Source organism: Mustelus asterias, chromosome 11 (genome assembly GCF_964213995.1).
Source record: "Mustelus asterias chromosome 11, sMusAst1.hap1.1, whole genome shotgun sequence".
Lineage (NCBI taxonomy): Eukaryota > Metazoa > Chordata > Chondrichthyes > Carcharhiniformes > Triakidae > Mustelus > Mustelus asterias.
The window spans coordinates 105,463,210-105,487,747 of NC_135811.1; the positions used below are offsets into that span (position 1 = coordinate 105,463,210).

General features: G+C 50.6%; 1 protein-coding gene across 3 annotated transcripts in view; it reads left to right on the forward strand.

The window, feature by feature from the left end:
• Nucleotides 1-838: 838 nt before the first annotated feature.
• The window catches only part of LOC144500761 (sickle tail protein homolog), a 34,947-nt gene continuing 11,247 nt past the window's right edge, over nt 839-24,538 (forward strand). For 2 of the 3 annotated variants that reach the window (XM_078224170.1, XM_078224172.1), the window contains exons 1-6: nt 839-1,067; nt 6,814-6,965; nt 10,533-10,688; nt 11,531-11,653; nt 16,817-16,894; nt 22,123-23,703. In XM_078224170.1, coding sequence (XP_078080296.1) covers nt 869-1,067; nt 6,814-6,965; nt 10,533-10,688; nt 11,531-11,653; nt 16,817-16,894; nt 22,123-23,703 — 2,289 coding nt within the window. In that variant the 5' untranslated portion in view covers nt 839-868. The remainder of the gene's footprint in view (nt 1,068-6,813; nt 6,966-10,532; nt 10,689-11,530; nt 11,654-16,816; nt 16,895-22,122; nt 23,704-24,538) is intronic. The other variant, XM_078224171.1, reaches the window with a different exon arrangement.

Sequence of the window (24,538 nt, forward strand, 5' to 3'; positions counted from 1 at the left end):
GGACACTGGGGAAGAGCAGAGTGGGGATCCCATTGCCCTCCCGACAACAACCTCCCCTTCACCTCATGAATTCAGGTGCGGGGTAATGTCAAAGTCAGCCTTCCCACCCAGCCAATCGGGGGCCACTGCTACTGGTATTCCACCAGGGGAATGAGAGGCAGTTCATCACCTCCACCAACTGGACCCTGGCAGCCTCCCCTTAAGGGGTAGGTACCCCATGGAGGCTCCTGCTGGTGGCAAAGACCACCCATCAGGACCCCCCACCACACCAAATGTCTCCCACCTCACGAGGGTGACTGACTGACTGCGGTGAGCCTCCCCAATCACCTCACCCTCCAGCGGTGCTCCTGTTCCTGGGCCCCCTGCAGTTCCAGCAGTGATCACCATTCCTGATGGCGCTGCTGGGAGAGCTGCCAGCCCTCTCTCTGATTGGTCAGGGGCCCTTTCTTGGAGGTGGGGTCTTTATCTCCAAAGACCCAGGAATCCCGGCAGCTGGCGTTTAACCGCCATTTCCCCCGGGGCTGGCGGCAATGACCATGGTGAGGCTGCCATTGGCTTTACTGGTCACTGCCGTGACCAATCAGCTCAGCCTCACAACCCTGACCTTCACTCGCCCTCTGGAGTGGGGCTTCAAGCACACCCGGCCTCGGACCCAGAGGCAGCAATCCCCCCACCCCCGTGAATCAGGGCTGTCTCCAACTCCAGTTAGTTTACACAGTTCCGTTTTCATTCATTCACAACGATATCGGATTGGAGACTCTGTGTCTGAGCACCGGCCAATGGGGTGAATGTCTAACTTGCCAAGCTGTTTATTTCCTCTTCCTGTTTGAAGGCAGCGGAGAGAGACTGGGAAGAGAGGCAAGCCAGCATGACCCAGTTCAGTAACAAGGACATTAATCGTCTACTGGAGGAGACACAAGCTGAGCTGATGAAAGCAATCCCTGACCTAGGATTCACCAACAAAACAAAAATGGTCACCATGCCAACAGCCGAGTCAAAACAGGCAAAACCCCAACACACGCAGAAAACTGTCACCAAGACAGACGCTAATGGACGGAGACACTCAGGTGTGGAGACATTGTATTTGATTTGATTTATTATTGTCACATGTATTAACATACAGAGAAAAGTATTGTTTCTTGCGTGCTTTACAGACAAAACATACCGCTCATAGAGAAGGAAACGAGAGAGTGCAGAATGTTGTGTTAGAGTCATAGCTAGGGTGTAGAGAAAGATCAACTTAATGCAAAATAAGTCCATTCAAAAGTCTGTCAGCAGCAGGGAAGAAGCTGTTCTTGAGTCGGTTGGTACGTGACCTCAGACTTTTGTATCTTTTTCCCAATGGAAGAAGGTGGAAGAGAGAATGTCCGGGGTGGCGGGGAGTCCTTAATTATGTTGGCTGCTTTGCCGAGGCAGCGGGAAGTACACCATCCACCTCACAACCTCCACTGCAGCACTGTCAAACCTCTAGAACTTTCTATATCACTGGTTAGGCCTCGGCTGGAGTATTGGGAATAATTCCAGGTACCACCCTGCAGGAGATGGGTAAAGGGCTGAGAAAGGATAAGAGGAGGTTTACTAGAATGTTCCCAGGAATGAGGGGAGACGGGTAAAGGTCAGACTGTTTCTCCTTGGGACAGAGAAGAATAATTGGCGATTGAGTTTTTCACAACGGTGAGAGATTTCGATTGGGTAGAGAGAGAAAAAAACTGTTCACCGGCCAATAAGCCGAGGTCAGGGATTCAACATGATTGGAAAAAGACCTGCAAGGAAATGAAGAAGATTACTTCCAATCCGAGAACTGGTGGGACCTGGGACTCTTCACATGAAAAGATAGAACCATAGAAAAGTTACAACATAGAAGCAGGCCATTCGGCCCTCCTGGTCCATGCCAGCCCCAGTAGATAATGGAAGTCGAATCGTTAAATAGTTTGAAAAGGTTCTTGAGGGTGAGCGATTTATAGAATTACGGACAAAACACAGCAGGTGTAGAACTGGTCCATCAAAGGGCCAGAATAAGTTCAATGGACAGAATAGCCTCCTTCTGTGCTGTAGCATTGCAGGATCCTATCATTTTAATCTCAACTCCTTTCCTTTGCTTCAACTTGTTATCGAGGAGTCAGAAGAGTCACAAAGACCCAGGATTGTTTAAAGTTTGTGAGGAGAATGAAGATTTATATTAAAAAAAGGGATAATAGACTAAGCATGATGAAAGTTAGGGAAGGCCTGGGGGGGGGGGGGGGGGGGGTCGGGGTCTCAGGGGAAAGGTCACGGGGTTAGGGGAGGAGGTCCAGAGGTCATTGGGCCCAAGATGGGGGTGCCCCCAGTCTGAGGGCATTTCTGATGAAGGTGCCGCCCCAACCCCTTCCTCCCGAGATCACTTTGTCCAGTTTTGGGCTTGCCCCAATCGACATCTGCCCGCTTCAACATTCAGCTTGGCGGGAAAAGCCATCAAATGGCCGCTTGGGTTTTAATTGGGACAAGGATGAGCTTCCTGTCCCAGGCACTGTCCACCCGAGCATTAAACTGAGACCAGGTCTGAATGGGTGGAATCACGGTGAGAATCCTATCCATACAATTCCACACCTCCCCCCAACACCCCACCCAACCCCCCCCCCCCCCCACCCTCCCACAACCCCCCCCCCCACCCTCCCACACCCCCCCCCCCCCCCCCCACCCTCCCACAGCCCCCCCCCCCCCCCCCCCCCCCCACCCACCTCAGAACCAACCCAGAGTGAGGGAGTATAAAATTCTGGACGTGGTTTTTGTTTTGGGATAGACCTTAATCATCCCGACCTTTCCGCAGAATATTATCCTGGGAGCCTTTACGTCCACCTGCCATTGCATTAATGACACAGTGCCTCTGACAGTGCGGCACTCCCTCAGTACTGACCCTCTGACAGTGCGGCACTCCCTCAGTACTGACCCTCTGACAGTGCGGCACTCCCTCAGCACTGACTCTCTGACAGTGCGGCGCTCCCTCAGTACTGACCCTCTGACAGTGCGGCGCTCCCTCAGTACTGACCCTCTGACAGTGCGGCACTCCCTCAATACTGACCCTCTGACAGTGCGGCACTCCCTCAGCACTGACCCTCTGACAGTGCGGCGCTCCCTCAGTACTGACCCTCTGACAGTGCGGCACTCCCTCAATACTGACCCTCTGACAGTGCGGCACTCCTCAGCACTGACCCTCTGACAGTGCGGCACTCCCTCAGCACTGACCCTCTGACAGTGCGGCATTCCCTCAGTACTGACCCTCTGACAGTGCAGCACTCCCTCAGTACTGACCCTCTGACAGTGCGGCACTCCCTCAGTACTGACCCTCTGACAGTGCGGCGCTCCCTCAGTACTGACCCTCTGACAGTGCAGCACTCCCTCAGTACTGACCCTCTGACAGTGCGGCACTCCCTCAGTACTGACCCTCTGACAGTGCGGCGCTCCCTCAGTACTGACCCTCTGACAGTGCAGCACTCCCTCAGTACTGACTCTCTGACAGTGCGGCGCTCCCTCAGTACTGACCCTCTGACAGTACGGCGCTCCCTCAGTACTGACCCTCTGACAGTGCGGCACTCCCTCAGTACTGACCCTCTGACAGTACGGCGCTCCCTCAGTACTGACCCTCTGACAGTGCGGCACTCCCTCAGTACTGACCCTCTGACAGTACGGCGCTCCCTCAGTACTGACCCTCTGACAGTGCAGCACTCCCTCAGTACTGACCCTCTGACAGTGCAGCACTCCCTCAGTACTGACCCTCTGACAGTGCGGCGCTCCCTCAGTACTGACCCTCTGACAGTGCAGCACTCCCTCAGTACTGACCCTCTGACAGTGCAGCGCTCCCTCAGCACTGACCCCCTGACAGTGCGGCACTCCCTCAGTACTGACCCTCTGACAGTGCAGCACTCCCTCAGTACTGACCCTCTGACAGTGCGGCACTCCCTCAGTACTGACCCTCTGACAGTGCAGCACTCCCTCAGTACTGACCCTCTGACAGTGCAGCACTCCCTCAGTACTGACCCTCTGACAGTACGGCGCTCCCTCAGTACTGACCCTCTGACAGTGCGGCACTCCCTCAGTACTGACCCTCTGACAGTGCAGCACTCCCTCAGTACTGACCCTCTGACAGTGCAGCGCTCCCTCAGCACTGACCCCCTGACAGTGCGGCACTCCCTCAGTACTGACCCTCTGACAGTGCAGCACTCCCTCAGTACTGACCCTCTGACAGTGCGGCACTCCCTCAGTACTGACCCTCTGACAGTGCAGCACTCCCTCAGTACTGACCCTCTGACAGTGCAGCACTCCCTCAGTACTGACCCTCTGACAGTACGGCGCTCCCTCAGTACTGACCCTCTGACAGTGCGGCGCTCCCTCAGTACTGACCCTCTGACAGTGCGGCACTCCCTCAGTACTGACCCTCTGACAGTGCGGCGCTCCCTCAGTACTGACCCTCTGACAGTGCAGCACTCCCTCAGTACTGACCCTCTGACAGTGCAGCACTCCCTCAGTACTGACCCTCTGACAGTGCGGCGCTCCCTCAGTACTGACCCTCTGACAGTGCAGCACTCCCTCAGTACTGACCCTCTGACAGTGCGGCGCTCCCTCAGTACTGACCCTCTGACAGTGCAGCACTCCCTCAGTACTGACCCTCTAACAGTGCAGCACTCTCTCAGTACTGACCCTCTGACAGTGCAGCACTCCCTCAGTACTGACCCTCTGACAGTGCGGCACTCCCTCAGTACTGACCCTCTGACAGTGCAGCACTCCCTCAGTACTGACCCTCTGACAGTGCAGCACTCCCTCAGTACTGACCCTCTGACAGTGCGGCACTCCCTCAGTACTGATCCCCTGACAATGCGGCATTCCCTCAGCACTGACCCTCTGACAGTGCGGCGCTCCCTCAGTACTGACCCTCTGACAGTGCAGCACTCCCTCAGTACTGACCCTCTGACAGTGCAGCACTCGCTCAGTACTGACCCTCTGACAGTGCGGCACTCCCTCAGTACTGACCCTCTGACAGTGCGGCACTCCCCCAGTACTGACCCTCTGACTGTGCGGCACTCCCTCAGTACTGACCCTCTGACAGTGCGGCACTCCCTCAGCACTGACCCCCTGACAATGTGGCATTCCCTCAGCACTGACCCTCTGACAGTGCGGCACTCCCTCAGTACTGACCCTCTGACAGTGCGGCACTCCCTCAGTACTGACCCTCTGACAGTGCGGCGCTCCCTCAGTACTGACCCTCTGACAGTGCGGCACTCCCTCAGCACTGACCCTCTGACAATGCGGCATTCCCTCAGCACTGACCCTCTGACAGTGCGGCACTCCCTCAGTACTGACCCTCTGACAGTGCGGCACTCCCTCAGCACTGACCCTCTGACAGTGCGGCACTCCCTCAGTACTGACCCTCTGACAATGTGGCACTCCCTCAGCACTGATCCACTGACAGTCCGGCACTCCCTCAGTACTGACCCTCTGACAATGTGGCACTCCCTCAGTACTGACCCTCTGACAATGTGGCACTCCCTCAGCACTGATCCACTGACAATGCGGCGCTCCCTCAGTACTGACCCTCTGACAATGCGGCACTCCCTTAGTACCATCACTGAGAGTATCAGATTTTGTGCTTAATTCTCTGAAGTGAGTCTTGAACCCATGACCTTTCGTCTCCAAGGTTAGGGCTCCACCAATGGCTAGAGTCGGCGAAAAGATGTGAGGCAGCAGAGTCCATTAAAGAGCAAATTCTAAAACTGACTGAAATCTATCTCCTTTGCTCCTTGACCCTTCCCCCACAGAGAAGAGTTTCTCTCTATTCTGCCCAAAGACCTCGAGTGAACTGAACTCAGTCGTAGGGAGAGGAATATTTTACTGCAATTATGCAGGGCGTTGGTGAGGCCACACCTGGAGTATTGTGTGCAGTTTTGGTGTCCGTATCTGAGGAAGGATGTCCTTGCTATAGAGGGAGTGATGCAAAAGTTTACCAGGCTGATTACTGGGATGGCAGGTCTGTCAGTTAATAAATCGGTTAGGATTATATTCACTGGAGTTTAGAAGAGTGAGAGGGGATCACATAGAAACTTTTAAAATTCTAAATTCAGAAAGAATGTTCCCAATGGTGGGGGAGTCCAGAACAAGGGGTTATAGTTTAAGGATAAGGGGTAAACCTTTTAGAACTGAGGTGAGGAAAAATTTCATCGCCCAGAGGGTGGTGAATGTGTTAAATTCACTACCATTGAATGTAGTAGAGGCCAAAACATTGTCTGATTGCTAGAAGAAATTAGATATAGCTCTTGGGGCTAAAGGGATCAAGAGATATGGGGGGGAAGGTGGGATCAGGATACTGAATTTGATGATCAACCATGATCAAGCTGAATGGCGGAGCAGGCTCGAAGGGCCGAATGGCCTCCTCCTGCTTCTAGTTTCTATGTTTAAATGTATGAGGGATTTAGTGATTACCGAATGAACAAAAATTGCAGAGGAAAGGGAAAAGAGTGGGGAAGTGGGCCTGGCTAATTTGCCCTTGCAGAGTATTGGCACAGACAGTGATGGGATGAATGGCCCCCTGTGTCTAACCATCCCAATTCGAGAAAGGCAGATGTTTCTGGATTTGCCAGAATTGGAAATTCTCCTCAATCCTGTCAGTCAGAGGATGAAATGATGGTCGATATTAACCAGTTAACAGGTCAGTTAGCTGATGTTAACCATTTAACAGGTCAGTTAGCTGATGTTAACCATTTAACAGGTCAGTTAGCTGATGTTAACCAGTTAACAGGTCAGTTAACCGATATTAACCAGTTAACAGGTCAGTTTGTTTTGCAGAGGAGTTAACAGTCCACAGATACCGGACAGAGAAACCCTCCAAATCACCCCCTCCACCACCTCCTCGACGCAGTTTCCCATCATCCCACGGGCTGACCACAGGAAGGACCGGGGAGGTCATAGTTACCAATAAAAAAGAAGCAAGTCTCAAGGTAAGGGTCATCGCAGTTACCTTTCTGTCCAGTTATAAAGCGGCTAAATCCTCAATACAGGTGGGTTGGCCGACAGTTCTCCTGATGGCAATGTTTCTCTAAAGCGCAAGGGGTCATCGACAAAGACTCAGTCATGAATCCAGCCGGCAAATAAGGAGAAATTCCTTAGCAAATAGTTTAACAACTTTCAAAGGAAATTAATGAAGTGGATGAGAGAAATGGGATGGAAAAACAGACTGAAAAATTGAGATAAGGCAGATGGAATGTGAGGGGCTTAAACACAGCACAGATCCGTTGGACCGAATGGCCTGTTTCTGTGCTGCAGTAGTCTCTGTGGATGGTTGCTGTGATCCGAGTGGGCAATGTGGTGATTGGAGATGAATGGGATTCTCAATCAGAGCGGACACCTCACTCACCCAGTGAATGGGCATCACACTGAAATGTGATTGGACAGATCATTTTGTTTCCTCAGTGTTGTCCCATTGAGTGAATCATTGAATCTGATCTCTATTAGTGCCCGATTAGTGTCACTAAACTCTTGTCAAGGATTTTAAATCCAACCAGCGTCTTTATTCTGAGTGGGACCATCGAGTGTCAGAATCCTCTCGACACTGAGACTCCTTCCTGTCCGCCTATCGCTGACCAGCTGACAGTGAAGGCCGTTCCTTTGGCAATAGGACAAGAAAGGGAAAACTACAGCTGTGTGTGGATTTGTGAAGCGGATTGGAGTTTAGAAGATTGAGAGGGAACCTCATAGAAACTTATAAAATTCTAACAGGGTTAGACAGGGTAGATTCGGAAAGGATGTTCCCGATGGTGAGGGAGTCCAGAACTAGGAGTCATAGTTTGAGGATAAGGGATAAACCTTTTAGGACTGAGGTGAGGAGAAATTTCTTCACCCAGAGGGTGGTGGATGTGTGGAATTCACTCCCACAGAAAGTAGTTGAGGCCAAAACGTTGTCTGATTTCAAGAAGGAATTAGATATAGCTCTTGGATTTAAAGGGATCAGGGGATATGGAGGGAAGGGGGATCAGGATATTGAATTTGATGATCAGCCATGATCTAAATGAATGGTGGGATAGACTCAAAGAGCTGAATGGCCTGCTGCTGCTTCTAGTTTCTATGTGACTCCTCTGACCTGGTGTATGAGAACTGGAAAAATCACTAGCTGGAATTTTACCGCTCCGCCCGCCTCGGGACCCGGAGCGGGCGAGGGGCAGTCCATGGAAAGGTCCAGTGACCTCGGTCGGGATTTTACGGTTTCAGGACGAGCGAGGCAGCAAAATCCCACCCAATGTTTCCGAGGAACATTCTCGGAAGAGCAGGAATTGTACAACCCAGTTTGTTTTGAAACCTATTTAAATTGGGATGTGGGTGTTTCCTGACAATATCCGTATCTATTTCCCAAGTTCGGCCAGTTCCAAGAGTTATTCTGAGTCAAACACGTTGAGGGTCTGGAGTCATGTTTCAGCCAGACTGGCTACAGTAAAAGGACATTAGTGACCCCGATGGGTTTTACAACAATTGGTCGTTTCCATTTCCAACACACTTGGTTTTTTTGGGTTAAAAAAAAATTCACTTTTATTTAATGAACTAAAATTTAAATTTCCCAATTTTGAACTCATCATCTCCAGATTGTTAGCTGAACTCTCCAGCTTATTGGTCCAGTCATGTGATCACAAATGTCCATGTTCAGTCAGGGAACACGGTTGGGTGCAGCTTAATGAGAGGCAGAGTCAAAACGGTTTCTTCCTTGTATTACTGAGCTCCAGTAAACGGCAGTGATTTATCCGGAGTGTCACAGATTCCAGTCTATCCTCATCATTCTGAAACACGACTGTGAAAGAGGGAAGAGGCGAATCTTCCAAGGAGGGGATCGGATTGCTCCTGTCTTTTTGCACAGTCATGATGTGGAGATGCCGGCGTTGGACTGGGGTAAACACAGTAAGAAGTTTAACAACACCAGGTTAAAGTCCAACAGGTTTATTTGGTAGCAAAAGCCACACAAGCTTTTGGAGCTCTAAGCCCCTTCTTCAGGTGAGTGGGAATTCTGTTCACAAACAGAGCTTATAAAGACACAGACTCAATTTACATGAATAATGGTTGGAATGCGAATACTTACAACTAATCAAGTCTTTAAAAGACTTTGATTAGTTGTAAGTATTCGCATTCCAACCATTATTCATGTAAATTGAGTCTGTGTCTTTATAAGCTCTGTTTGTGAACAGAATTCCCACTCACCTGAAGAAGGGGCTTAGAGCTCCAAAAGCTTGTGTGGCTTTTGCTACCAAATAAACCTGTTGGACTTTAACCTGGTGTTGTTAAACTTCTTCCTGTTTTTGCACAGTGCCAGAGCTCCACATTTCTGGCCCAGAATTCCAAACCACCTTCTTCAGGAATGTGGAGCATTCCTGTTTTCCAGAATCCTCCTTGGTAGGGCAGGCAGGATCTTGGGGGGGGGGGGAAGCCATGCCACACCCCCTTGTTCAAAACACCAGCCGTTGTATTTTGGTGAGTCTTCATTCGCTAACACAGTGAAAAGCTTTGGAATTTTTTAATAACTTTTCAGCGTGCCAATGGAGTGTGAGTGAGGTAAATGCGTTAGTGGGTCGATGGTAGTGAGGTTGGGTCTTGGGAGAGTTGGTGGGTCGGGGGTATTTGGAGGGTCGGTGGAGAATTGGAGCATTGAGTGAGAGTCAGGGATCTGAGGGACTTGGGGAGTGGGGAGAGTTGGGGTGGGGAGGGTTGGGGTAGGGAGGGTCAGGTGTAAAGTTACTCAAGAGTTAGATATGGTTTATTCAGCCTAACATTTCCAAGGTAATTATCCAGGGCAGCAAGTCCAAGGTTTCTGACTTTAACTCAGGGTTGGAGACTTTTCAGAGGGAGTGACTGAATTGCCCATCAGAAGCTTAAACATCCCGGGAATTCCCTCAGAGTCCTTGTGTTGGGATTCAGAGGAATCGTGCAGAATCTTCCAGGATCCGCCCAGCTTCCCGCCATCCAGAGAGCAAAGGAACAAACCTGAGTTTCTACTGCACCTTCCTGACCTCAGGATATCCCAGGTGTTTTGCTGTCAGTGAATTACTTTAGAAATATACTCGCTGTGGAAAGTCCCGTTTTGTTAAAGTCTCCTGAAGCATTTTGGGATGATTCATTGAGTTAAAGGCAAAGTTTCTAAGAAGGGAAATGTAATAACCAAGATGGAAGCTAAATTTTCCAGGAATGGGACTGGTGGAATGAAAATTCAGTTGTTAAGGCCAGGGACCCGGGTTCAATTCCGGCCTCGGGTCACTGTCTGTGTAGAGCCTGCACGTTCTCCCCGTGTCTGCGTGGGTTTCCTCCGGGTGCTGCGGTTTCTTCCCACAGTCCAAAGATGTGCAGGTTAGGTTAATTGGCCAGGCTAAATTAACCCTAGTGTCAGGGGGGTTAGCAGGATACATATGAGGGGTTACAGGAATGGGGCCAGGGTGGGATTGTGGTCGGTGCAGACCCGATGGGCCGAATGGCCTCCTTCTGCACTGTAGGGGCTCTCTGATTCTAAGGATTCTCCTCTCTGCTGGTATTAGAAAGCTGACTCTGATGAGACTGATGGACCAAGACCACATGTCAAACTGCGGAGGACTATGTCGGAGGCGAAACCTCCATCAACACCCCCACCGATTGTGGCATCGGCTGTTCGTGATGATGAGGATGAAGAAGATAGAATCATGGCCGAATTAGAGGTTTGTGTTTTTTGGATATAGTTCCGAGGCAGAGTGAATACAGAAACCTCTGCATTGCACTGGGCCAGTTCACCTCCTCAACTGGGATTAAAACATTCACTGAGTGACTCTGTAAAGTCTGTTTTGTGCTCAGAACTGGTCTAAAGTGAGAATTGTTACCACGAGTTAACATCCAGGCTGGTGACTGACTGTCGAATGACATCAGGCCACCGACTGGCTTTAAAAGCAATGTCCCCCGCTGGAGGCATCGACATGGTGTTTGACCATTGGCTGTGCTGACGTGTTTGCTTTGTGCTCGGAGTGTTTCTAACCACACTGTGCGGGGCTGGGCTGGAATCGCTCTGCCCAATGTGTCCGTCCCAGCTCAGACTAATGGGCAGCGCACTGGCGGAATCCCCAGTCCAAGGTTTCTCAGCCGGTTGCCCTGGTGACGGACAGTGCTGGGCAGAACAGGTGAAATCCCAGTCAACATCACTCCAATCACTCGGAAGCTGGAAATGACATTCCCATTACCGTCCGCATGTTTGACTTGAGTTTGTACCTGTGGCTGCCATTTTGGAAATGTCCCAGTTGAAGCATTTGTCCATGTACTGGGCTCCAATAATTCTACACAAATAGAAACTTGTGCTCACTGAGTTTAAAATCGTCCCATTTCACAATTTACAGATTGTCCATGTTTTGAGAGTCCGTGGTTTTTATTGAGGGGCGTTGGTATCTTTTGGAAGAAGATATTTGTACTTTAGACAATGGTTTTTATTGAGGGGCGTTGGTATCTTTCAGAAGGAGGTATTTGTTTACACAATGGTTTTTATGTCTTTTTCCCCAATTTCTGGTCCTCTCAGGTTTTTCAGAGAAGTGCTGTGTCTTACACAGGCTCAAAGACAATAAGTGACCAGGGGATGGCTGCTTTCCCCACTCCAGACCCCAGGTCTTGCTGGGTTACCCTACCAACCAGAGGACTGAAGGTAAAGCCTTGTGGCTTCAAACTTCTTCTGAACACTTCTCTAACTAGCCTGCTTCCACTTCCCTGACTAACCACCGCTGCTGGCACCTCCCGCACACTTCTTTTCCTCCTTTGCCTCTTCACCGCGAACCTCCACCAAACCTTTGGACTGACTGCACTCTCTGATTGTAAAGTTGGCACTGACACAGCAGCCAGCGCACTCACCATTCAATCTGTGCGAATAGAAACCTTCCTGCCGACCAATGCTGGAGAATGTCACAAAGCCACGGGTTGGAGTAGCTGAGAGATGGAGTGTGCGTGTTTGAAGACTGGCACCACAGCATTCAAGCAGCAGCGCGTGGTGAGATATATCTACAATCTTCCCCACTCTCCCCAGGCTCCCGGCTCTGAGCCGCTCCCTCTCAGGGCCACTCAGTGACACCCCTCCTATTGGTTGGATTCCAAGTGATCGATGAGGTATAGAGTGGAATCCAAGTTGAACCTCCAACATCTGGTCTGTGGAGAGAATTCCAGAGGAGGAGGTCATTCAGCCCATCAAACCTGGCGCAATGTTTGTATTTCCCAGTCATAATATAAATCTCCAATTAGTGTCCATTCCACTGTGTGGGTGGGCCACTGATAGGAACATTAGACTCAACAGATCCTTAACCCTGAATATAAGAAGCCTCTCCCCTTCCTGACTGGCCACATTCTCAATCACCGGTTCCTCTGTTTAATAAGGAATCGGGATGGTGAGTTCAGTTTCAGGATGCTCGATCCTCTTTGGTGTCAAATCATCTTTACTGGAAGAGATTAACGAGCAAAGATTCTGTGCCAAAACATTCCGGTCTGGATTCTCTGACCTCGCCCGCTGCTGGGATTCTCCAGTCCCGTTGCAGTGAATGAAGATTTGGCTGAGCGCCAAATTCCCTGAACTCGCTGGCAGCAGCAGTGGGGCAGGAATGGCCGGAGAATTCCAGCCTCTAGCTCAGAACTTAATAAAAGACCATCTTTGACCAGCAGATCCCGGGAATATTTAGTTGTTTGATGCTTCATTTATTTTTATTATGCCTTTTCCCTGGTTCTGTTCTTTGTTGGGTTAATATTGCTCTAAGCCCCAGTAAAGCAGGTGAGCACTATCCTGCCAAAGGTCAGTTAATGGTGATCTCTCACTGACCAATAGACTGGCTCAAACTGACTTCCTTTCCATTTTTCCTCCTTGTTCTGATGTTGCCGTTCTCCAAATGAACTGAAGTTCAATTGAAACCCACTCTGTTAAACTTGGAGGGCATGAGCAGTGGTTAGCACAGCTGCCTCACAGCGCCAGGGACTCGGAGTCTGCACGTTCTCCCCGTGTCTGCGTGGGTTTCCTCCCACAGTCCAAAGGACGTGCTGGTTAGGTGTATTGGCCATGGTAAAATGCCCCTCAGTGTAACCCCAACAGGCGCCGGAGTGTGGCGACTAGGGGATTTTCACAGTAACTTCATTGCAGTGTTAATTTAAGCCTACTTGTGACTAATAAATAAACTTTAAAAGGTTTAAACCTTGGAGGGCATGAGCCTTGCTGCTTGATGGCACAGCATGTTGCCATGCCAATGTGCCACACGTTCCCCTGCCAACAAGATACCAGATGAGTTGCTTATGGAGATGGCTCCCAGCTCCCTGTCCTTTCTGACTGTCCCTCTGCTGCCTGTTCAATACACCCAACAATCTTCACCAACCCTTTCCTTTTCTAGCCAAGACTCTGGCACAAACCTCTTCCCCTTTCTTCGATATATATCCTCTCCACACTAACTGTTTTCGGGGATATTCTGGAGTTTCTTTGCCTCCTGCTGGGGTTCAGTGGGATTAGAGTTTGTAACATTGTGTTTGTTACTAAGTGAAATACAGTTTGATTGACGATATCAGTAATGGCGGCCTCCTCTCTTCGATCAACGAAGACTTTTCCAATTTCTCTTGATAGACTGAATCATCCAATCCAGTGGGTGAGGATAGGGGCAGACCATCGATTGGTGGGATTGAGAGACGTGCCAATGACCCAGACCCAATGGCAAGCAGGGAGGTGCTGATACTGGTCATAAGTTCATAAGATATAGGAGCAGACTTAGGCCATTCGGCCCATCGAGTCTGTTCTGCCATTCAATCATGGCTGATACGCTCCTCATCCCCATTGCAAATTAATTTCTCGATGGGAGGCGGGGAGGGATTTAAGGGATGGTTGGTTGTGAGTTGTTCAAATTTCAGATGTGACGAGCTGTGAAAATGCAGGATGGAGGGTGTCATTGTCAGCACGGTGGCACAGTGGTTAGCGCTGCTGCCTCACAATGCCAGGGACCCGGGTTCGATTCCCGGCTTGGGTCACTGTCTGTCTGGGTTAGGTTGATTGGCCAGGTTAAAAATTGCCCCTTAGAGTCCTGGGATGCGTAGGTTAGAGGGATTAGCGGGTAAATATGTGGGGGTAGGGCCTGGGTGGGATTGTGGTCGGTGCAGACTCGATGGGCCGAATGGCCTCCTTCTGCACTGTAGGGTTTCTATGTTCTATGTTCTGTGTGGAGTTTGCACGTTCTCCCTCTGACCGCGTGGGTTTCCTCCGGGTGCTCCGGTTTCCTCCCACAGTCCGAAAGACGTGCTGGTTAGGTGCACTGGCCGTGCTAAATTCTCCCTCAGTGTACCCCAAGATATGTAGGTGAGGAGAATTAGTGGAGTAAATACTTGGGGTGACGGGGATAGGGCCTGGGTGGGACACTCTGTCGGAGAGTCAGTACAGACTTGATGGGCCAAATGGCCTCCTTCTGCACTGTAGGGCTTCTGTGATCACCTGCAAACCCTGGGGAGGCAACTTTTAAAATCAGCTGCTGATGGTGGGTAGAATGTAACCCACAGGAGAGGCTGGATAGCAGGGGAGGGTCAGGAGGGAGGTCGAGTACCTGTCGCCTGCCCGTCTGTCCAATTCACTCAGGAGCATCGCACCCAGCAAGCCACATTCTGCCAGTGCACAGTGCCAGTGCAGGGGTTTTGTCTGCTACACTGGAAACCACCCAGTGAAAGATGGCGGCCGCTCTGGGGGGGTGGGTTGGGGGGGGGCAGGTGGTTCCACTCCATGGCGCACAGTGACTGCCCTGCGGGAACACCCTCTTTTCCTCACCAACCATGCCACCCTCCTTGCTGGGTAAGTGTGTGACTGGACCTAGTGAGCTTGACCCCAATCCCTTCCATACGGGGACCTCCTCCATCCCAGCTGCTGCTGGTGGCTGCAGTACCAGTGGTGACCTCTACTCCCAGGGGCGCTGCTGGGATTGAAGAGCTGCCAGCCCTCTGATTGGAAAGCAGCTCCTGTGGGTGGGATCTCCACCTTTAAAGGGATGGGACCCCGACATCAGGCAGTTAATTGGCTGATTGGCGTAGGATTACAATGGGGCTGCTGGAATCAGCCACTGAGTAGAGGCGATGGCCTAGTGGTATTATCGCTATTAATCCAGAAACTCAGCTAATGTTCTGGGGACCCGGGTTCGAATCCCACCACGGCAGATGGTGGAATTTGAATTCAATAAAAAATATCTGAAATTAAGAATCTGATGACCATGAAACCATTGTCTAATGTTGGAAAAACCCATCAGGTTCACTAATGTCCTTTAGGGAAGGAAATCTGCCGTCGTTACCCGGTCTGGCCTACATGTGACTCCAGAGCCACAGCAATGTGGTTGACTCTAAGCCCATCTAGTGATGGGCAATAAATTCTGGCTTGCCAGCAATGCCCATGTCCCATGAATGAATTTTTAAAAGGATTTTCCTGAGCTTAACAACCTGCCCTGAGGGTGGCACCATCTCTGCATTAAATCCATCCCAGCAACACCACGTCTTGCCAACTAGAACGGACACGATGAAAAATTCCTCCCACCCCCATAAGTTACACCCAGAGACCCAGACCACCGACTGGGATTTGTGTTGAACTGTGCGGGAAAAATAATCCTACTGTCACATAGGAACTAGGAGCAGGAAGAGGCCACCTGGCCCCTCGAGCCTGCTCCGCCATTCAATAAGATCATGGCTGATCTTTTCGTGGACTCGGCTAAATTGCCCTTTAGTTACCGGGAGACTTTGTTGCAGTTTCGGTTGTGAGTTTAGATTGTGAATTAAACACAAGTCTCCGCTCTCCTGGGCTGTAGTGGTATCAATATTCACTCCATCTGAAATACCGAAACCTAAAGAGTCCTTTCCCTGTTATTCTTCTGGAAAATCCTAAAGCATCTGGTGTCTTTGTTCATTAAAACAAGGTAGTTTAATCTCACTTTCACCTCTACAAATGTGTATAGGTAGGAAATCTTCCTCCCACAGCTTGTCTGTGTGGCCAGATACTGCATCGATCTGTATACAAAACACAGCCTGGGCACCTACACATGGGCAAATCAATGCCAGATGCCTTCCTGGCATGCGTCAAGTTGTGATAAATGTTTCCACAGAGGGATGTGGGCAGAAAAGTGACGCTTTATCAACTGTTGCCCCTCACAACAAATTGGATTTGTGTAGCACCTTAACGTAGCACAGTGCCTCGCGGGAACATTATCAAACAAAATTTAACCTCAGACCACGTGAGGACATGCTGGGGTTGAGGATTAAAGCTTGCTCAGTGAGGTAGGTTTGAAGGAAGAATCTTTAACAGTGGAGAGAGAGGCAGCGAATTCCAAAACTTAGAATCAAGGCCATGGAAATGAGGAAGAACAAAGCTCAGTGTTGGACGAATGCGGGTTTCTGGGGGGGGGGGGGGGGGGGGGGGGGGTTGTGGGGCTGGAGGATTTTACAGAGATATGGAGAGGTGAGGCAAGCATGAGAATTTCAAAATCAATGCATTGCCGTGGCTGGGAGTTGATGAAAGCTCGGGGGGGTGAGGGGAGGTGAGGTGGGGGGGGAAAAGAAACCTGAAGTAAAGTTCACAGTCTGATCCCGACAGGACAAGAGAGCCCAGAATAAATAATCCGTTTGTTCTAAATTAATGCTCCTGACCAGAGATGGGTCACAATTGGTCTCATCACCATAGCCAGGAGAGAGTGAATCACTCTGCGATTTGCTGTGGATTGCTGCCACTGTAGCCTGTAGTTTGTATTCAGGAGTAAACTGTGGCTCCTCTCGCAGTCAGCTGATATTCAGTGCAAAGACAATCCAATAATCTGCAAACGTGTCCCATCAGAATTCCGAGAGCATCCCAAATGCCGAAGACCCAAGCGCCTTGCAGAGTATCCTTCCCGTTAACCAGGGCACCTTATTGGTAAGTAATAAGGGAGCTTAGAAATGTGAGCGATTTTCCCAGCTGTGGTGGCTGTTGTGGCTTTAGCTGCTGCTTTCTTCAGCTAATCACACTAGCAATGAAAGGGTTGACACTGTAACAGCAGCGAATCGGAACGTGGGAAATGTTGAGCATGCGCTTCCTCAGAAAATGAAACCTGGACAACAGGAAATCCATCCTGTGATTACCGGACATTATTTTCCAAACATGTGTGTATCAACCAGACGGGACCCGTGTTGTGTGTGTGTGAAGCAGACGGGACCCGTGTTGTGTGTGTGGAGCAGACGGGACCCGTGTTGTGTGTATGAAGCAGACGGAACCCATGTTGTGTATATGAAGCAGACGGGACCCGTGTTGTGTGTGTGAAGCAGACGAGACCCGTGTTGTGTGTGTGAAGCAGATGGGACCCGTGTTGTGTGTGTGAAGCAGACGGGACCCGTGTTGTGTGTGTGTGTGGAGCAGACGGGACCCGTGTTGTGTGTGTGTGGAGCAGACGGGACCCGTGTTGTGTGTGTGTGGAGCAGACAGGACCCGTGTTGTGTGTGTGTGGAGCAGACGGGACCCGTGTTGTGTGTGTGTGGAGCAGACGGGACCCGTGTTGTGTGTGTGAAGCAGACGGGACCCGTGTTGTGTGTGTGGAGCAGACGGGACCCGTGTTGTGTGTATGAAGCAGACGGAACCCATGTTGTGTATATGAAGCAGACGGGACCCGTGTTGTGTGTGTGAAGCAGACGAGACCCGTGTTGTGTGTGTGAAGCAGATGGGACCCGTGTTGTGTGTGTGAAGCAGACGGGACCCGTGTTGTGTGTGTGTGTGGAGCAGACGGGACCCGTGTTGTGTGTGTGTGGAGCAGACGGGACCCGTGTTGTGTGTGTGTGGAGCAGACAGGACCCGTGTTGTGTGTGTGTGGAGCAGACGGGACCCGTGTTGTGTGTGTGAAGCAGACGGGACCCGTGTTGTGTGTGTGGAGCAGACGGGACCCGTGTTGCGTGTGTGAAGCAGACGGGACCCGTGTTGTGTGTGTGGAGCAGACGGGACCCGTGTTGTGTGTGTGTGGAGCAGACGGGACCCGTGTTGTGTGTGTGGAGCAGACGGGACCCATGTTGTGTGTGTGGAGCAGACGGGACCCGTGTTGTGTGTGTGGAGCAGACGGGACCCATGTTGTGTGTGTGGAGCAGACGGGACCCGTGTTGTGTGTGTGGAGCAGACGGGACCCATGTTGTGTGTGTGGAGCAGACGGGACCCGTGTTGTGTGTGTGGAGCAGACGGGACCCGTGTTGTGTGTGTGGAGCAGACGGGACCCGTTCCTGGTAATAAAGTGGGTCTGGATCTGGCATGGATTGGCGGAAATATTTGGGGTTATTGATTGGTGGAGGTGTTGGGTATTGATGGCGTGGATTGATTGGAGTTGTGTCTGGAACACATTGAACTGCAGGCAGCCATTACTGAGCTAATGTTATCCACAAACTCCTCGACAGAGAGGGCAGTGTTGCAATCTACAACCGGTGAATGTGTGTGTGTGTGGGAGAATGAATGAACAAAACTGTTTCAGGTATAACTGGTGCACAGATACATTAACTGCAGCTGCTTTGGCAGAGAACATGCCTTTTTATTATCATAACAAACACTATTTCAGATTGCTGCCTCTGTCCAAGAGGCAGAGGAATCAGAATAAGCTTCGGAAACAGATGGTCATCCTCTGTTACCTCACACTGCACGAAGCAGATTTGAAAATCATTGGATTGTGAGATGTTTTCCCGGCAAAACCTCTTCCATCTCATTGCGATTAATAGAAATTGTTCCAAATCAGCAAATTAATTCTAATCCTCTCACTTAATTGAAAATTAACTCAGCGCATTGGAATGATATAAAACCAATTCTTCATATTAAAAATTCAAAATGATTTCTCAATCATCACACTCTCCGTTTCACTCATTCTCCATTACGGATATTTTACCTTTCGTCAATGGAATTACACCTGAACAAAGAAAATTACAGCACAGGAACAGGTCCTTCGGCCCTCCAAGCCTGCACCGACCATGCTGCCCAACTGAACTAAAACCCCCTACCCTTCCGGGGACCACATCCCTCTATTCCCATCCTATTCATGTATTTGTCAAGACGCCCCTTAAAAGCCACTTCCACTACCTCCCCCGGCAGCGAGTTCCAGGCACCCACCATCCTCTGTGTAAAAAGACTTGCCTCGTACATCTCCTTTAAACCTTGCCCCTCGCACCATAAACTTGTGCCCCCTAGTAATTGACTCTTCCACCCTGGGAAAAAGCTTCTGACTATCCACTCTGTCCATGCCCCTCATAATCTTGTAGACTTCTATCAGGTCGCCCTCAACCTCCGTCGTTCCAGTGAGAATAAACCAAGTTTCTCCAACCTCTCCTCATAGCTAATGCCCTCCATACATCCTGGTAAATCTTTTCTGTACCCTCTCCAAAGCCTCCACATCCTTCTGGTAGTGTGGCAACCAGAATTGAACACTATATTCCAAGTGGTTTTATCTGTTAGCACCCCGTACTTTAGTGAAAGTGTTTGTATCAGAAACATTTTTTCTTGGAGTCACGGTTACTAATCCTGTCTCACACTGAGCCGGTCACACCCAGGTCACCAGGAGCAATGCCACAGTAGACACAGGGATGGCACAGTGGTTAGCACTGCTGCCTCACAGCGCCAGGGACCCAGGTTCAATTCCCAACTTGGGTCACTGTCTGTGCGGAGTTTGCACATTCTCCCCATGTCTGCGTGGGTTTCCTCCGGGTGCTCCGGTTTCCTCCCACAGTCCAAACATGTGTGGGTTAGGTTGATTGGCCATGCTAAATTGCCCCTTAGTGTCAGGGGGACTAGCAGGGTAAATATATGGGGTTACGAGGATAGGGCTTGGGTGGGATAGGACCTGGGTGGGATTGGTGCAGGCTCGATGGACCGAATGGCCTCCTTCTGCACTGTAGATTCTATGATGAGGAAGCACATTAGAACCATCCTTACAAACCTCTGACATCAAATAGTTTCTAATTTAAACATTAATCACACGTCCAAGTAAACAACAAGGCAAAAGCAAACATTTAGAATCTTTTGGGAAATTTTCACAAAAGCAACTTGTTTTTATATTGCATGTTAAGGGGGTGACTTTCCCAAAGAAAAACTAAGTGCCCAATGGGCAGGGAACGGGAGATTCAGGGAACGCTGAGCGGGCCACTGCGCCGCATCGATCTCTCAGCAGGGAGATTGGCGCATACGCACTGACCTCCTCCATCGCCAGCCTCCCCACCCACCCCCTCCCCATGGCTAGTTCCAATCACCCCCCCCCTCTCTTCTATAGCGATTGTTGTGCAATTGGCCAGCCCTGGTCTGGCCACACACCCCCTCAGACCCCACCCAGTAGGCAGTGCCAGGGTGCCCAGTAGGCAGTGCCAGGGTGCCCAGCAGGCAGTGCCAGGTGCCAGGCTGACACTGCCCAAAGGCCACCACCCCACCTCTAACCTCCCAGGGGGGTCTCAATGGCCTGGTTCCTGGGGACGAGCTTTAACCTCCGCTGGTGGGAATCTCCCCCAGTGGGTTTGGAAACATTAGCGAGACTGGGCGATACTGTCCCGGGCTCGCTAATGAAATTCAAATTGCAATTTCAACAGCGTAATCCTCTTCATGCTGTTTCCCAGGGCGAGGCTGATCATACCATAGAAACTGGCCCAGGAAAATCGCGACCAATGATCCTGCTGCAGCACCTCCGCAGACATATCCCAGCCCACTGCATTAGTCATGCAGTGCAGCAGGCTGGGAAAATCGCGCCCTTAATGTAGGAAAGTATTCTTTAAGGAATGACATTTGACACAGAGTTATTTTAAGTAAAGTTTAGATTTTAACACCCGCAGACTGAGTTTCCTGATCCTCAAGGGAACCCATCAGTGAAGCGAGGTACAAAGATTTGATCCATCAAGTTAAATGCTCTTCGAGCACTGCTTGTGGGTCAGGTGAACAGGAACATGTGTAGAAACCCCCTCCCCCCCTCCATGATGTTTAATTTGCCCTCCACTGTTGCACCATCTCCCCCACTGTCCAAATCCCCCCCTTCTCCCCAATGTCCCTCCCCCCAATCCACCCCAATCCCCCTCTCCCCCTCCCCAATCCCCCTCCCCAATCCCCCCACCCCAATCCCCCCTCCCCCAATCCCCCTCCCCCACTCCCCCAATCCCCCTCCCCCAAATCCCCCTCCCCTCATCCCCCCAATCCCCCTCCCCCAATCCCCCTCCCCCCAATCCCCCTCCCCCCTCTCCCCAATCCCCCCCTCCGCCCAATCCCCCCTCCCCCAAACCCCCCCCTCCCCCAAATCCCCCCCTCCCCCAAATCCCCCCTCCCCCAAATCCCCCCCTCCCCCAAATCCCCCCCTCCCCCAAATCCCCTCCCACCCCCCCAAATCCCCCCCTCCCCCACCCCCCCTCCCCCCCAAATCCCCTCCCCCCCAATCCCCCCTCCCCCAATCCCCCCTCCCCCAATCCCCCCCTCCCCCAATCCCCCCTCCCCCCTCCCCCGCTCCCCCAATCCCCCCTCCCCCGCTCTCCCAATCCCCCCTCCCCCAATCCCCCCTCCCCCCCAATCTCCCCCAATCCCCCCCTCCCCCAATGCCCCCTCCCCCCTCCCCCAATCCCCCCTCCCCCCCTCCCCCAATCCCCCCCTCCCCCAATCCCCCCTCCCCCCAATTCCCCCCTCCCCCAATCCCCCCTCCCCCCAATCCCCCCCTCCCCAACACCCCCTCCCCCAATCCCCCCTCCCCCTTCCCCCTCTTCCCGATCAGATTTATTTGACACTCAGCCCCGCATTCCACCGGAACATTTTTCAATCAACAAAAGAGCAAAGTTCAAACTAAACACGGAAATTCCAGCAAGAACATTGGATGCTGCTTTATTTATCTCCTGATTGCCCTTTAGAATTGTTGAAGATCAGAATATTTGGTCTCACTGCAGTGGAACTTTGACACAATCATGGCCCAAGAAATATTGAATTATCTTTATTTTTTTGTATGTTGTACCGGATTTTTATGACGAGGTTGTGGAGATTTTTGGTTATCTGTAAATTTCCATTAATCATCATTGAGATTCCTTCCATTAAGGTTGACAATGGAGTTTGCATCAACTGTGAGGGTCATTACTGGTAACTAATTATTAATTTATTTCCTTGTGTGTTATCAACATCTACATCTGTAGGAAATAGATGTCCCAACTTCCCCAAGCCTATTCCAGCTCCCTCAGACCGTGTCGACATCTGCTTCCCGTACTCCTAATGTTTATCAAATGATTGAGTCTGAGGCTGCTGAAGAAACAGCATTGACTACCCCACACAAGGAGGAGGCGGATAGAGTGCTGGAGGACACGGAAGCTGCCGGAAGGAGTCAGGACTCTCTTCCTCCGCAGGGTCAACAGGCACTGTCCAGCCCCGACAGCTGGATGCAGTTTGTGCCATCTGCAATCGTCTTGGAAGAGTTTATGTTGCTTGAAAAATCCCTGGAACAATCCAACCAGACAGGATCCCAACCCCCTCCCCCAGACCAGGAAAACTCTGAGGCAGAAGAAATCCAAGACCAGCAGCTGGAAAGCTCTCCAACACCTGGATCAGATCCCACCAATGGCACGGAGGTAGCGGCCTGCGCTGGAGATGCTGAAGAAAATGTGGCTTTTATGATAACGGAAAACCAGATCCAAGCGTTATCCCGGAGAGAGGTTCAGGACATCGTGAAAGGTGAGGACATCCAGACCTGGAATGTTTCTTCAGGGAAGGAAGTGACGTCGGAAGGCTTCCTGCCACAGGATCCAATCCGAGCTCAAGCTGAGGAGAAAGGACCAATCATCTCCTTGGATGAGAAGCCAGTTGTTGTTATATTTGAGGAACCCATGGACATCAGGACAGCTTATAAGAGGCTGTCAACTGTATTCGAAGAGTATGATGAAGAATTTCAAACAGCGATGGGAGAGAAAGACTCCAATCGGGAAACACAAACACCTTCAATCCTATTGGAGCAGCAAGAAGAAGCTTCAACACTTTCCTCCGTTTCGGATGGAGTTGTTGTGCTTCCCAACTCAGAATCAAACAATCAGACATCTATAAATCCATCAGAAAGTGACGTGAAATTTGATGACGCAATTTCGGACGTGAAACCTTTAAATTCCATTCCGAATGTTACATCTCCCGAGACAACAGATTTAAAAAGTGGAAATTCGAAGAGCGTTAAGATTCAGCTTCCCAAACAGCAGCTGAATGCGTTGACGAAAGCTATCGAATCGGGAACGAAAACTGGAAGAAAAATCTTGCAAGTGGTTATTTACGAAGAGGAGGAAAAGATTGACAAAGTAACAGGTAAAAAGCAGACAGAAGTGAAGAAATACCAGATTAACCAGATTGAGAAGAGCAGGCCACCGAAAACACAAAACACAACCACAGCTTTTGCCAGAACGGAGGAAATCAAAAACAGCGCCTACAAGAGGATGGATAGCCTCGAGGAGACGATCAGGGAATTGGAATCCACCATTAGCCAAATCAGCCAACATCCAGGCAACGATTTCATATTTTCCAAGGAATTTTTAAATGACCCCAACATCCATGAGACAAGAGAGGAGTTGGTGGATGATCCCAACATTTACGCTGCTTCTAACCAACCTCCTGTGGACGTTTCACATCCGATGGCGCAACCATCCCTCGCACTCTCCACCTCGAAAGAAAGCCTGTCTCCAACTTCTAAAGTCAAGCCGCCCCTTCTCCCAAAGCCCCAACTGCCGCCAGCAGACGCAAAGGTTCCATTTTCATTTCTCTTACCTTCTGCACTTTGCCTCCTGCTCTCCTGGGGCCTTGCCTGTGGTCCCATCTTCTCCTGGCTGTGTCTCCACAATCATTCCGTTACCGCTGAATCACGTCTAGACGCACTGCTCCTATTCCTTAAACCCTCTGGGTCTGCCCGTAAAGCTCGAGTGACTTGCTGCTTTCTTTTCCAATGTAGATTTAGTTGATTTCTGATTCCTGCAGTCTGAATGAAGATGATCGATAAACTGACCCCACTCAGAATCACAGACCCTGCCTGATCTACTGATCTTCTTAAAGCTAATCGAATTTCTCTTCTTGGAATGCTGTGAATCTTTCTAGAATTGCAATTTTCAGATTTCTTCATTGATTCGTGTGTGATCTTACCTTGTCTTGTAGTTTACTCTTACTGTGCGATTTAAAGGGGCATTGTCTTCATGGGGGAGGGGTAGAATTGCCAAAGTTCATTTTTTGGGTGGCGTTGGGGGTGGAGGGGTTTAAAGAACTGGTGCCGTTTACATCATGGCAAGTGACAGCTCCTTGCAGATGTGGGCTACGTTCTGCATCCTGAACAATCCGGAAGGCATTGCCCCTTTAACACTGAACACAACCTGCAGCAGAATCAGTCACGTCCATATCCAATTCAGGGAGCAGGAAGTGAATGTGACCAAGTCATCCCGAGGTGTTGTTGCCATCGGAGAGACTTGGCGGACGTGGGATGTGACGGCTACTCTCTGCTGTGTGTATTCAGCCTATAGCAAGTCACTAAAAGGGAGGAATTACCGCTTGCCATTCTGATGTTGTTCCTTCAACCTCTGATCACGGGAAAAT